The sequence below is a fragment of the Lagenorhynchus albirostris genome, chromosome 15 (genome assembly GCF_949774975.1).
Source record: "Lagenorhynchus albirostris chromosome 15, mLagAlb1.1, whole genome shotgun sequence".
Classification (NCBI taxonomy): domain Eukaryota; kingdom Metazoa; phylum Chordata; class Mammalia; order Artiodactyla; family Delphinidae; genus Lagenorhynchus; species Lagenorhynchus albirostris.
Genome location: NC_083109.1, coordinates 77,982,145 through 77,995,273, shown reverse-complemented (window position 1 = coordinate 77,995,273; position 13,129 = coordinate 77,982,145). Strand labels below are relative to the sequence as shown.

Here is a 13,129-nt window from a genome sequence, read left to right as displayed (position 1 = left end):
GGAAGGCAAGCCATGATCTGGCTGCAGCAACACGTCCACCAACCCCACCGGGAGCTCGGAGCCAGAAAGGCCCCTTAGAGTTGCTCCCAGTTGCACTGGATACCCTGGCCTTTATACCTCCACCTCAATCAGTCACGAGATGCGGGCCACCCTGGAAGGGCAGTCCTTGAAGGGGCAGCTGCCCGCTGACCACACTCCCTGCTGCTCTTCCTTGAAGCTCTTCCTTGAAGGGGATCTGAGTAGTCAGTACATCCCGGTATCTGCCACAGAAGAAGAGACAGACAGTAAACAAACGCATGCAGCCACAGAGAAACGGGCTTGAACGAAGGGGCATCTCTTGCACCTTTTAACTGAACAGAACTTTGGCTGAGCGCATGGGGAAATGGGCACAGACCTGGCGCTGGTAAGAACGCAAATGGGCAAATTGCTTTTTAGAGAAATGTGTCAGCCTGAAGAGCCGTAAAAATGAGCACCACCACCCCCCTCCCCGCTACGTCCAGCAGGAACCCGGTCCGAGGAAATTGTCTGAAATGTGAAGTGTTTTCTGCACGGAAATGTTCATGCCAGCTTTAATGATGACCATGCAAGATTGCAGCAAGCTCGTCCAGCTGTCAGGGAACTGTTAACGGTATCCTCCTGATGGACTATTAGCCACTAAAAAGAGGCAACGAGGGAGACTGTAGAAGACACGAAGCTGATGGTGTTTACAGCTGTGTTGAACACATGATCACTGTTTTGGCGGGGGGGGGGGGAATACCAAAAAAGTAGCTATGTTAGGTTAAGTGATCTATCTTTGTCACTCCCTGAATCAGTTGCGATGTGCTTTTAATACCTTGGTGATGAAGAAAGAATATTGTCAGGCACGGGCTGGGCATGAGTGGAATTGGAAGCAATCCGGTAACTGTGTGGGGAGTGTAGTGGACCAAAGGCTCAGGATGAGCTGACAGTGTGGCCTGGTCTTTAAGAAGTCGCATGTCACCTGGCTGCATTCTCAGCAGAATTAAGAAGACCGAGGGGGATTTCCCTGGAGGTGCAGTGGTTGAGAATCCATCTGCCAGTGTAGGGGACATGGGTTTGATCCCTGGTCCGGGAAGATCCCACATGCCATGGAGCAGCTAAGCCCTCAGGCCACAACTACTGAAGCCCGCGCGCCTAGAGCCCGTGCTCCACAACAAGAGAAGCCACCGCAATGAAAAGCCTGCGCACCGCAACGAAGAGTAGCCCCCGTTCGCTGCAACTAGAGAAAGCCCCGTGTGCAGCAACGAAGACCCAACGCAGCCAAAAATAAATAAATTTAATAAATTAAAAAAAAAAGAAGACCAAGGGGGTCCCGATCTGTGGAGGCCCCTGGGGTTGGGGGGCCGTGGACCAGCATGGTGCGATTTCTATCGGAAAGGCTTCTCCCAGCTGGTGGTGTTACTGTATTGTACAAATCATCCCTCGTTTGCTCACCTGGTGCCTTGGGCATCTCTGGTCATGCCCTCGATCGTTTACCAAGGTTGAAAATGGGGAGGCAGTGAGCACATGGACGGGTTTGTTCAGGGTAAGTAGCCCCGCACCATGCCAGGGGGCGGGGGGAAAAAGCAGGCAACTTTCTCACGTTTGGAATTAGGGCCCCCAAAGTACATAGGTCATCATCTCCTGCTGCCTTTGAAAGAGCCCCCCGCCCCCCCGGGAGAGGACCCGGCCCCGCTTCCTTCTGTTTTCAGGGTCCTACAACAAAGGCTGGCAGAAACCCCTCCTTAGTGGAGCCACAGAGCTGAGCTGGTTCCCTGTGGGTGTCTGGGTCCGGTCATCTGCCTGGCTCTCAGATTGTTGCTACCACCTGGGGGTGGCCCTGCACACACGGACAGCTCAGAGCGGGGACAGACTTCCTGGTCTCCCCTCTTGTTCCTCTCAAGCCATTTCATGAACTTGATCGGTGCTGCCACTGTGACATCTGGGCATCTCCCTCTGCCCTGAGACAGATCCAGCTCCCTGATTCAGGGAACCCTCCCTGGCAGCACTGCTTGTCCCTCTGTCCCCACCAGACTCCTCTCCTCCTGTCTGCCCCTCTCTGTCTAGAAATGGCAAAGATGAAGTTGGTGAGTTTGGGATCCCCCAGGGGCTTCCCCTGAGACAGGGGCCTTCATTCATTTGGGAGGAGAGTCCGGGAAGGGCAGTCCTGGTACGAAGGGGGACTGGACAGGACAGCAGTGCCGTCAGGCCCGTCACCCCTGTGGGCAGCTGAGCTGAGGGACCACGGGAGCCCACGTAAATCACACACCTGAGTTAACGCAGCTGAGGAAGCTGGGAGCTGGGCTGGTGATCTGCCCTCCATCACTGGCTGAGAGCTCTTTCCAGGCATTGATCCCAGCCCTTGTACCTTGCTGGTCTGCTCCCACAGCCAGAAAAAAGCCTCCAGGCAGAGTCAGGTGGGCCCATAGTGTACCTATTGCCATGAGGAAAATTTAGGCCGAAAGCTCAGGCCTGGCCCTTTTTAAGTCAGAGGCTGAGCATAGATGAAACCTTCCAGAACCTTCCGGGCTGAGCCCCAAGGCTTAGGCTTGTCTGGCAATCCCAGATGCAGGCTCCCCTTCCCTCCGTCCGTGAGTGGGCCTTGACCATGGGCAGCCCTCCCAGGATCAGCCCCTTTCCATCCCACTCACGATCCCATCTGGAACATCCCTGCATCCCTCATCACCGAGCATCCTCTCCACCAGCTGGCCAAGAGCAGACCCAGGTCCGACTTCTCCACCCCTCACCAGCTCAGCCTCATGTCAGGGGCTGAGAAGGGCTGTTTAAGGGTTAGCCCTGCCTGGGAAAGCACCTGGCAAACGCACAGCAAACTTCCTAAGTCGCAGTTTCCTTCTGGTTCTTTCAAGTGTTGAAAGTCCCCACACCTTCCTCCAGCTCTTGGCACCAAAGAGCTGCTGCTGATGGAGGCCCTGCAGCCCGCCGGTCGGCCTGTGCCCCACCCCCTGCACCCCACTTCTACTGTCCGCACTTGGAGTTCATCCTGCTGCGGAAATCCGCCATCTCTGAGTTTGCCACCACCCTCCCCACACACACTTCCCCCCTCCCTGCCTGTGTCCCTCTCCCACCCCACTGCTTTCCCTGGACACTTGGGTCCAGCCCAGGTGTACCCCCCTCGGCCCCCCAAGGCCAGTCTCACCCCTCCCCTGTATAGCTTGAGCCCTTACCTCCCCTGTTGTTCACTGTGCCACGACCTTGCTGCCTGTTGGACGGGCACCTGGGGACAAGGTTGGGTCCCTTGTGCCCAGGCCAGAGCCAGTGTCATCTTGTCAGATGCACTGGGACCACGTGACCCTAGATGGCTCCACGCCCCCACCTGCCTTTCCTCCATCCCCTTACCCAGCCATGCCACCTGACATGTGGGATCGTAGTTCCCTGACTGGGGATAGAACCTCTGCCCCCTGCAGTGGAAGCGTGGAGCCCTAACCACCAGACCACCAAGGAATTCCCTGTTTTTCTTCACGGCATCACTGCCATCTAGCATCGTATGTAATGTTTGACATCACACGAGGAGGACAAGGCTTTGTCTTGTTCCCGTGTGTCCTCAATGCCTAGAACAGAACCTGGCAGTCAGTAGATGGAAGGACAGGCTGGTGCAGGGCTGGTCTCCACGGGGTGTTTACCAAATGTCACAGGATATCTGGTGTCTGAAACTCACATGGAGGCGAGGGCAGGTGCTTGTGCAAAATTGGGGTCCATGATCCCATCTGGGAGTCACCATGCCGTGCTCCAGAGTTTGGGCCTGCCGTTCCCCACCTGTCTGCCCTGACTTTGGTGGTGCAGGAGATGATGAACATGGCTGCCTGGCACCCTCTTTTTCAGACAAAGGCCCCAGCGAGGACCCGCGGCCTGAGGAGAGGCCTGTGGAGGGTGAGGCACTGTTCACCCCCCATTTTTCACCCCCCCCCACGTCTCCTCCCCTCCCCAGTCCTGCATCTCCTTTTTGTCTCTTCCCAACACCGGGTTTGGGGGTGGGTGTCCTGTGGGCTGCCTGAGTTGGGAGGAGGTTTATAGGCCTGTCTTGTAGAACTAAGAGGTACACGGTCAGAGGTAGAAGCAGCTCTTTCTGGTAAAGGAAAGCATTTCTTATTTTGTTTTGTTTTTATATACACCCTGCCTCTCTCCACAAAGGTTTTAAGGCTGAGTCTTCCTGAGCAAGTCGAATTTAGGCCTGAAAGCACAAAATTGGCTTTGTGTCCAATAGACATGTTCAATCTCAGGAACACTGCTCATTCCCACCCTGCGGAGGGTGGGAGTAGGACAGGCAGGGAGATCAAGGTGAGGATGGGTCTGTTTCCACCCCTGGAACGGAATGAGTGGGTGTCAGAGGAGAGGAGCGTCACTTTCCCAATCCCAAACCCAGCCTGGCAGGGGAGGAACTCTGAAGTTTTAATCAACATCCACTGCCACCTAGTGGCAGCATACTCAATTTGCAGGCTTAGAGTTCACAAGCTAGCAAAGTCACTTACGGTGCTGGTCTAGAGTGACATTCACATAGAAAGGCCCATGGTCATTCTTAGGCCTCAAAACCTTCCATTCAGTCCTGGTAATGCCCTAGATCCGATTTCACAAGCAGGTATTTGAGCCCCAGAATTGTGGAGCTGTCTGCAGGGATGCCACTTCTGAGGAAGTAGGTTACCTGCCACCATTACCCTTCCCCATTCCAAGGTCCCAGCACAGGGTCATTCTTGGTGCCAGAAGACCTAGGACATGAGCTGAGGAGCAGAGTCCTGCTGCCACTGGGGAGGCTCACCAAACTGTTCTTTGCCTTTCAGACAGTCATGGTGATGTGATCCGGCCTCTGCGGAAGCAGGTGGAGCTGCTTTTCAACACGCGATACGGTGAGCGAGGAGCTGGGTAGGGTCGAGGGCATCCAGGCCTCCCTCCAGCTGCCCTGTTTTCAGAAGGCCTGATCCCCCATCCCAGCTGCTCCTGGAACAGAGACAGAGGAGGGAGGGGCCGGAGGGGCTGGGACCAATTGGGAAAGGGCCGGGGCCCCACAAGGCCTGCCATCCTGCCCCTTCCTCAGCTCTAGACCTCCCTCCCTGGGAGACTGAGGCACTGCCAGAGAACCCCACCCTCTGAAATGCAGCGTCCCCACCTCCTCCTTCAACAGGCTCACACTCACTCATGGTCTGCCTCAGCCTCAGCTTACAGAGGCCACTCTGACTGCTGTCACTGCCCCTCTGTACCCACAGACACCCTCGTTCAGGGTCCTCAGGAGGACAGATGGATAACAAGGTCTTTCCTACTAGAAAGACCAGGAAAGAAAACAGGGAGGCAGGGAGAAGCGTACTCTTCATTCAGCCCTTGTGGTTGGCCAGGCACTGGCGAGGTGCTACACATGAGTTCTCCCATCCCATCTCACAAAACGCCTGTGTCCTAATGCCCATTTTACAGATGAGGAAAGTGAGGCCTGGGGAAGTGATGTGGCTTGTCCTAGGCCCCAGAACTAGTGAGCGGCAGTGCCTGGCCTGGGCCTCAGATGTCTCTGGTTCCCAAGGCGTGGTGTTGGGCCCTGCAGGGGGTTGGGGTTATTTATGGTGGCAGGGGGACCCTCTGGAGGGCCTTTCTGGCAGCACGGGGACAAGTGGACTTGGGTGGAGCCGATGCCAGGTCTTACCAGCTGTCAGCAGTTTCTCCTGCATTGCCTGGGTATGAGGGCATGAACTGAGCGTAGGTCTTACCCACTTACTTGGGTTCACATCCCCCAGCTCTGGGGCTCTGAGACCTGAGACAGGTCACACCCCCTCTGGGCTCTGGGCCTCTTCCCCACAGCCTGAGGCTAACAGTACTTACCTCAGGAGGGTCAGGAGGGTTCAACTAAGGGCTAAGCTTCAAAAGGGCTCCAGCACCTGCGGCCCCCCCATGCAGACATGGGAGGTGGGAGTTGAGGCTCGTGGCCCCATAGATCTGGGTGGCCCTACAGCAGCCGTATCTCTGCAGCCAAGGCCATTGGCATCTCGGAGCCTGTCAAGGTGCCCTACTCCAAGTTCCTGATGTACCCAGAGGAGCTGTTTGTGGTGGGGCTGCCTGAAGGCATCTCCCTCCGCAGGCCCAACTGCTTCGGGATTGCCAAGCTCCGGAAGATCCTGGAGGCCAGCAACAGCATCCAGTTCGTCATCAAGAGGTAAGGCCCGGCCGGGTCCACGGGAGCCCTTCCAGGCTTGCCCGGCACCCAGGAACAGCGCCAAGTAGCCATCTTCCTCTTCAGACTGGGGAAGGCTTTTTTTTAAAAAAAAAAATAGGGCATTCGATGAGGTTTGGCCTCAGTTGAGCAGGCACGAGGTTGCCCAGGCCCAGCCCAGGCCTGAAGGACCTTAAGCAACTAGACTAACGCCCTCTCAGTCCCACGAAAACAGCCCCCAGTTTACCCAGGTGTAGAATGGGAGAACACCCACCAGCTTGATCTCCTGGGTAATTCTGAACATCCTCTGGGCCAGGGGGCATCCAGGCTGAGGACAATGCCCCATGACCCCAGGACTGGAAAATCAGGCATTGGCATTTTGATTCTCTTCTGTTTCCTCGGGCATCTGATTTTTGTCAGCGAGGACCCAGGGAACTCCAGTGTGTCCAGCCTGTGTGCCGGCTCAGATATAAAGTCCCTTTGGAGGAGGTGGAGGCAGCTACTAAATTTTTAAAAGATGAGGGAGGACCTGGGGTGAACTGTTTTGTGTTTGTTTTTTTTTTTTTTTGCGGTACGCGGGCCTCTCACCGCTGCGGCCTCTCCCGCTGCGGAGCACAGGCTCCGGACGCACAGGCCCAGCGGCCACGGCTCACGGGCCCAGCCGCTCCGCGGCATGTGGGATCCTCCCGGACCGGGGCACAAACTCGCGCCCCCTGCATCGGCAGGCGGACTCCCAACCACTGCACCACCAGGGAAGCCCTGTTTTGTGTTTTTTTGCTTCTGTGTATTAACGCAATGTCTTATAAATTTACTTTTGGTTTGGTTGGAAGTGACAAGAAAGAGGAGACTCTTAAGGGTTTGTTGTCCCTGGGGGAGTAGATGGCCCCCAAATTGGGAGACTCACAGTGTCCTTCACACCTCGAGTGGCAGGCTGCTGATGGGGTGCGGAGCAGGGAGCTCTCTCGTGGGGCCTGGTTTGCGCCAGGAGAAGCAGAGAGGGTGATGCTCCAGGAGATGCAAATAGTGGACACGTGGTTCCCTCCTTCCACAAATACATCTTGAGTGCCTACCGTGTTCCAGGAGTGACGCAGCAGCAAATGCCACCGAGTCCTGCCCTCGAGTTGGCTGATCTCACGGAATTGAATCACAATATAGTATCAGGTAGAGATAAATGCTATGATGCAGGTTAAAGGGTCAAAGAAGGAGGGGCAGGAGGAACCTGTCCATGGAGGGGACTTTGGAGCAGAGACTTAATGAAGCAAGGTTTGCAAATTATTTGCAGTGGAAGAGCATTGAAGCAGCGGGAACAGCAGGTGCAAAAGCCCTGAGGCAGGGACATCCTTGTGTGTTTGAAGTCTAGCAAGGCGCCATTGTGACTGGTGCAGGGGGAGTGGGGGAAGAGTGAGAGTGGCGAGGCCCAAGAGATAGCAGGAGCTGGATCATACAGGGTCTTAGACTGGTTTAAAGAGTCTGGATTTTATTTCAAATTTAACGAGGACTCACCGGAAGTTTTTGAGGAGGATGGGCAGGGGCAGAAACGGGGACCAGTGAGGAGGCTGTTCCTGGCCCAGGGGACACAGTGGCATCTTGGATTAGGTAAAGGTAGGGGTGGGATGGTGAAAAGTTGTCAGATTCAGACAGTGTTTTGAAGATGAGGCTGGTAGAATTTGCTGATATATGGGATGTGAGTCTGCTGTGTGTTATGTTTGAGGTGCGTGGGGGCCTTCCAGGGAGGGTTGGCAGGTGGATTTACGGGGGTCAGACTCAGGAGAGAGGCCGGGGTGGGGACAGAACATGGGAACCTGTCAGCATTCAGGAAGGACGTAGCACATGGGGACTGCTTGCCTCATCCACCCCCTCAAACTGAGAACTGGAAGCCCTTGGGTGACTCGCAGGCTCCTGGGTCTAAGTCCAGCTCCTCCTGTTACTCCCCCTGACCTTGGGTAGGTTGTTCAGGGCATTAAATGGGGCATACTGTACCAATTATGGGGTGGCCCTGGAGGTCAAGGCTTAGCAAAAGACCTGGCACAGTGTAGGTACTCAATTAAGATTTTTTTTTTTTTTAGTATCAGGTTTATTGAAGTTTAATTTACATTCAGTAAAACTCACCCTTTTAAAATGCACAACTCTTTGATTTTTGGCAAACTCACACTGTCACATCACTACCATCAAGACACAAAACAGTTCCATCACTCCACAAGCTTCCCTTGTGCCCTTTTGTTGGCTACCCCAGACCCTGCGACCTGGTAGTTGATCATTTTTTTGCCATTTTGCCTTTTCCAGAATGTCATATAAATGGAATCATACATTGTGCATCTCATTGGGTCTGGCTCTTTCACTCAGCTTTTGAGATTCATCCATGTGGTTGCCTGTATCAGGAGTTCATTTAAAATATATATATATATATAAATTTTAAAAAGTGAATTTAGATAATTCGTTTTCTGAATGCCAAGTGAAGAAAATGATTCAAGTAGGAAAGAGTGATTAACTTTGTCCAGTGGAACAGTTGGGGTGTTAGGATTAAGGACCAGTTGGGGTGATTCTAAGAGATAATCGGAGAAGAGAGATGGAGCACTTGAGTATATTTATTTTGTTATTCTTCATTTAAAAAATTAGTCAAAAATACTATTGGGAATATTAGTGAAAATCGCCACTTCTCATTAATCTTACTTCTAAAAAATATGTATTTGGGGGATGATGTAACTGTTCTGGAATTAGAAGTATGGCTGCATAAACAACTTTGTGAATATACTAAAAACCATTGATGCGTGTACCTTAAAGAGTGAATTACATCTCAATAAAGTATAAATGTATGTGTGTGTGTGTGTGTGTGTGTGTGTGTGTGTGTGTGTGTGTATATATTAGTTGGCCAGAGCAGCCATAACAAAGTACTACAGACTGGGTGGCTTAAACAACAGAAATTTATTTCTCGCAGTTCTGGAATCTGGAAGTTCAGGGTCAAGGTGTCAGCAGGGTTAGTTTCCCCTGAGGTCTGTCTCCTTGGCTTGCAGACAACCACCTTCTTGCTGAGTCTTCACATGGTCATTCCTCTCTGTCCACACATCCTTGGTATCTCTCTGTGACCTAATCTCCTCTCCCTAGGAGGACACTAGTCAGATTGGATTAGGGCCCACCCTAATGTCCTCATGTAAAGACCTTATTTTGAAATACAGTGAGCCTATAAAAAAATATATGAGAAATCAGCACTTGGAGGGATGTCACTGATGGACTGATTTCCACCTAAACCTGAATTCCACGTCCTTCTAAACAGCCTCCAGACAGCGGCTGCCAGTTGATGAGAGTTGGCACAGAGTCAAATCAAACTTTCTAAATCTTTGATCAAAAAACATTCTTAACCCAGATTCTTGAACAAACATGTATCCAAACTTTTCATATTCTTTTGTGCATTCTTCTGGAAATAGGGTCCCTTGCTTCATCAAATTCTCCAAAGTTAAAACAAACCAACAACAAAAAAAAAACCTTGGGAAATTTAAAACCATGGGTGGATTCACACGGATGGGAGACTGAGGTCCAGGGGAGGAGTGGCAGAAGGTCTGTCTGATTGCAGCGCTGCAGGGCAGTTCTGGTGCCGACCCCCCAGACTTAGCAGACCCTACGGATTCAGGACACAGTCCCCAGCAAGACCACCCCCACTTCCAACATCAGCTAAAGTTCAAAGGTCCCTAGACCACCGACACTCCTGAGCAGCTGGCTGCAAATTCAGGGGTTCCCAGGACCCCTCCCCAAGTTTGATAATTAACTAGCACGACTTACAGGACCCAGGAAAGCACTGTGTGACAGTTTTATAGAAAGGATGCAAATCAGGACCAGCCAAATGAAGAGACATAAAGGACAAAGTTTGGGAGGGACTGGATGTGGAGCTTCCATCCCCTCTTCCTGCGAAATCAGGGCCCATCACCCTCCCAGCACATCAGTGTGTTCACCAACCAGGCAGCTCCACCGACCCCAGTGTCCACACTTTTACTGGAATTCGTTGCTAGCCTTCACTGGCTTACTGGCCAAGTGATTGAACTGTCTCCAGCCCCCCTCCCCTCCCTAGAGGTCAAGAGGTCTGGCTGATAACAGTGGCTTGAAGACCAGACAAGCTATATTATACAGCACTGATTCTAAGTGCCCCATTTTTGGTGCAACCTTGTCCAGCTGTAGCAGGCCTGTCTGGGTGGCGGGGGTCTGGGCTGAATGGCAGGCTGAGGGCACTGGAGAGGTCACATTGGCCAGAGGAGGGCTGGCAGGGCATGGCGGGTGCAACAGGTACCAGAATCACTCCTTCACATCTCCCGAAGGGAAGGGATGCTGGACCAGGGTTCAGTGTGAGGGTGAGTCTGTAGGTGAGGCTGCCCGGGGAGGTGCTGGGCTTTTCCTCACAGGGGTATCCAAGCAGTGACACAGGAGACCCTGCCTGGGAGTGAGGCCAAAGGCCAGACTCTCAGGGCACCACCCCCTCCATCAAGTGGATGAGGATTTGGTGTCCCTCCTGGCAGCGGGCATCTGTGCCTGACACAGAGCTGGGCTTACAGGGCCAGGGAGGGAGGAGGCACAGCCCTGCCTTAGATCACAGTTTCAGGAGCTGGAAAAGCCCTCAGACTACATTTAGACCCCCCATCACTTCCTGTCTGCCTTCTTATGGGGAAGCGGAAGCCCAGAAAGTGTAATGATTTCCCCACAGGCACTGAGCAGGGCTCCCAGGCCAGAGTGCTGTCTGCGGTCCTGTTGTGTCTTCAAGTATGGATTTATGAGGCCTGTTCCCCTCTGAGCCAGGGCAGCGTTATTATTCCATTTCAGATGAGAAAACAGGCCTGGGGTGGGAGGGGTCCCTCAGCGGGAGAGGCTGCAGGCAAGAAGGAGGGGATGCCTAGTTTGAACTCTGCCCCTCTCGCTGTGCGGTCTTGGGCACGTTACTCACCTTCCCGATGCCTCAGTCTCCCATTCCTGCAAGTGGGATGATAGAAACAGTGCCTACCTCAAGGATGTCGGGCGGGTTACCTAATGTGAGGACAGGCTCTGTGGAGTCTGCAGGGATACAGACATCAGTGTAAAGCTGGGTCTGGTCCCCGAGGCCCCGACCCCAGAGTGAGATGGTGTCAGCCAGAAACCTTGGGCCTTCCCTACACCAGGATCTTGCCACAGTCAGTCCCGACTGTGTCTACAGCTCCGTAGGAAGGCCCCCAGACCACGTGCTCTGACCCTGGCCAGTGGCAGTTATGCATCCTGGAACCGAGAGTGAGGGGTTCAGCTCCACCGGGCCAGGACCAGGCTGGTTTCGCTCCTGGCTGGATCCTCAGAGCCCAGCGCAGCCCCCAGATCACACATGTGGGTCAGCAGGACAGCTGCCTGGGAGGCAGAAACCCCAGACCTTGACTGTCCAGAGCTAGGAGCGCCCACTGCACAGATGTGCAGACTGAGGCCCAGGGGGAGAGCTGGGTAGTACCGGGGAGCCCTGGAGGGACCTTGGTGATAGCCCCACTTGTGTTTTGCAGGCCTGAGCTGCTCACCGAAGGAGTCAAAGAGCCCCTCACAGACAGCCAAGGTACCCTGCGCAGGGTCATGGGCCGAGGCGCGGGCCGGGCGTGGGAGGGGTCCCAGGCTTCTGCCATCACCCCTCCTCCTGCTTCCTCTGTCCTGGTCCCGTCTACCCTGGCATCCCCCCATTGCCCTCCCTGCTGGGTTTGCCCCCACCAGATACCACCTCTGTCCCGGGTCCCAGGAGCTGCCTGCTCACCCTGGCTTCTCTCCCCCCCGCCCCCAGAGAGGGATTCCGGGGACCCTCTTGTGGACGAGAGCCTGAAGAGACAGGGCTTTCAAGGTAAGGTTGCAGCTCAGGATGGGGTCCGCAGTCCCAGTGCCATGACCTTGACCTGGCTTGGGTTTGGAGGGCCAGGCTAGGGGTGGGAGGGGCTGGAGGCCAACCTCAGGGCCCCGGGGTCTGAGCGAGGCCGGCGGGCAGCCAGGCAGGGCTGGGGTTTGCCAGCCCCAGTGAGAGGCTCCGCAAGGTGGCTGGGGGTTCGGGGGTACAGGGCGCGGGAGCCGGCCTGCTGTCCGTCTGGGGAAGCAGCTGACCTGCCCGCTTAGTATTAGGCAGCCGGCCGTGCTCTTAGTGCTTTGAAATCAGAGGAGAGGAGGTCACGGAGGGCAGGGAGGGCTCTCCCAAGAAGGAGGACCCTGGTTGGGCCAAGGAGGGGCGGGAGGATGTGAGCGTGGAGGAAGAGGCGTGGCAGATGGGGGAAGCCTGATGCAGGGAGGGGCCAGGGACTGACAGGGGAGGCTCCCTCCCCACAGTGGAGGCTGGTATTACCTTTTGGTTAAGATCAAGTGTAGTATCGGTAGGGGCTGCGGTGGCTGAGAGCAGCCGTCCACGTGCACGTCGGGGCAGCTCTAGGGTGTGGCTGTGAGTCCCCTAGGGTGGGTGCTCCCCATGTGGGTCCTGGGTGGTCAGTGTGGCCCAGAGGAGAAAGTGGGGTCAGCCAGACCAGCGGCAGGAAGGGCCAGCCCCTGTGGGTGGAGGAGCCCAAATCCCAGAGGGGCACCTGCTTACCCCCCAGCCTCTCAGCTCCTTCCTGGGCAGCCGGAACTTTCTGGGACGGGGGAGTTCCGTCTCTCACTTCACCCTGTGACCCCTCATACTCAGCCCTCTTAGCAGACTGGGGTCCGACCAGCCAGAGACCCACCCCCTCCCTCCTCCATCCCCCACCTCTCTCTTCCCACAGGGCAGTGCAGGTTCCCATCTCCCCAAGGCCGGGGGCTCGTCCAGGGGTCTCATGGCAGGTGCTGGCACGCGGGCTCCACAGCGATAGCTTCTGGGTGAATGAGTGACCACGGGGAGCTTCCAGGCCGGCTCCTGCCTCCGCGGGGCCGCCGTGTCCACTGAGCTCACGTCCCCGCGCTGCCTCCTGCCTCCCGCCTGACTCTGAGCGAGGCCCCACTCCCCCCGCCGGTGACGCAGGAGGCTGCTCCCCTCCGTGGCGTCTC

At 55.2% G+C, this 13,129-nt stretch overlaps 1 protein-coding gene across 8 annotated transcripts in view; it reads left to right on the top strand.

Moving 5' to 3' along the window:
• GTF2IRD1 (GTF2I repeat domain containing 1) overlaps positions 1-13,129 on the top strand; it is a 111,638-nt gene that overhangs the window by 62,995 nt on the left and 35,514 nt on the right. For 4 of the 8 annotated variants that reach the window (XM_060123113.1, XM_060123108.1, XM_060123107.1 and 1 more), the window contains 5 exons: positions 3,838-3,885; positions 4,791-4,856; positions 5,962-6,145; positions 11,641-11,690; positions 11,910-11,966. In XM_060123113.1, coding sequence (XP_059979096.1) covers positions 3,838-3,885; positions 4,791-4,856; positions 5,962-6,145; positions 11,641-11,690; positions 11,910-11,966 — 405 coding nt within the window. Of the gene's footprint in view, positions 1-3,837; positions 3,886-4,790; positions 4,857-5,961; positions 6,146-11,640; positions 11,691-11,842; positions 11,967-13,129 lie in introns of all 8 variants that reach the window. The other 4 variants (XM_060123109.1, XM_060123112.1, XM_060123110.1 and 1 more) reach the window with 4 other exon arrangements.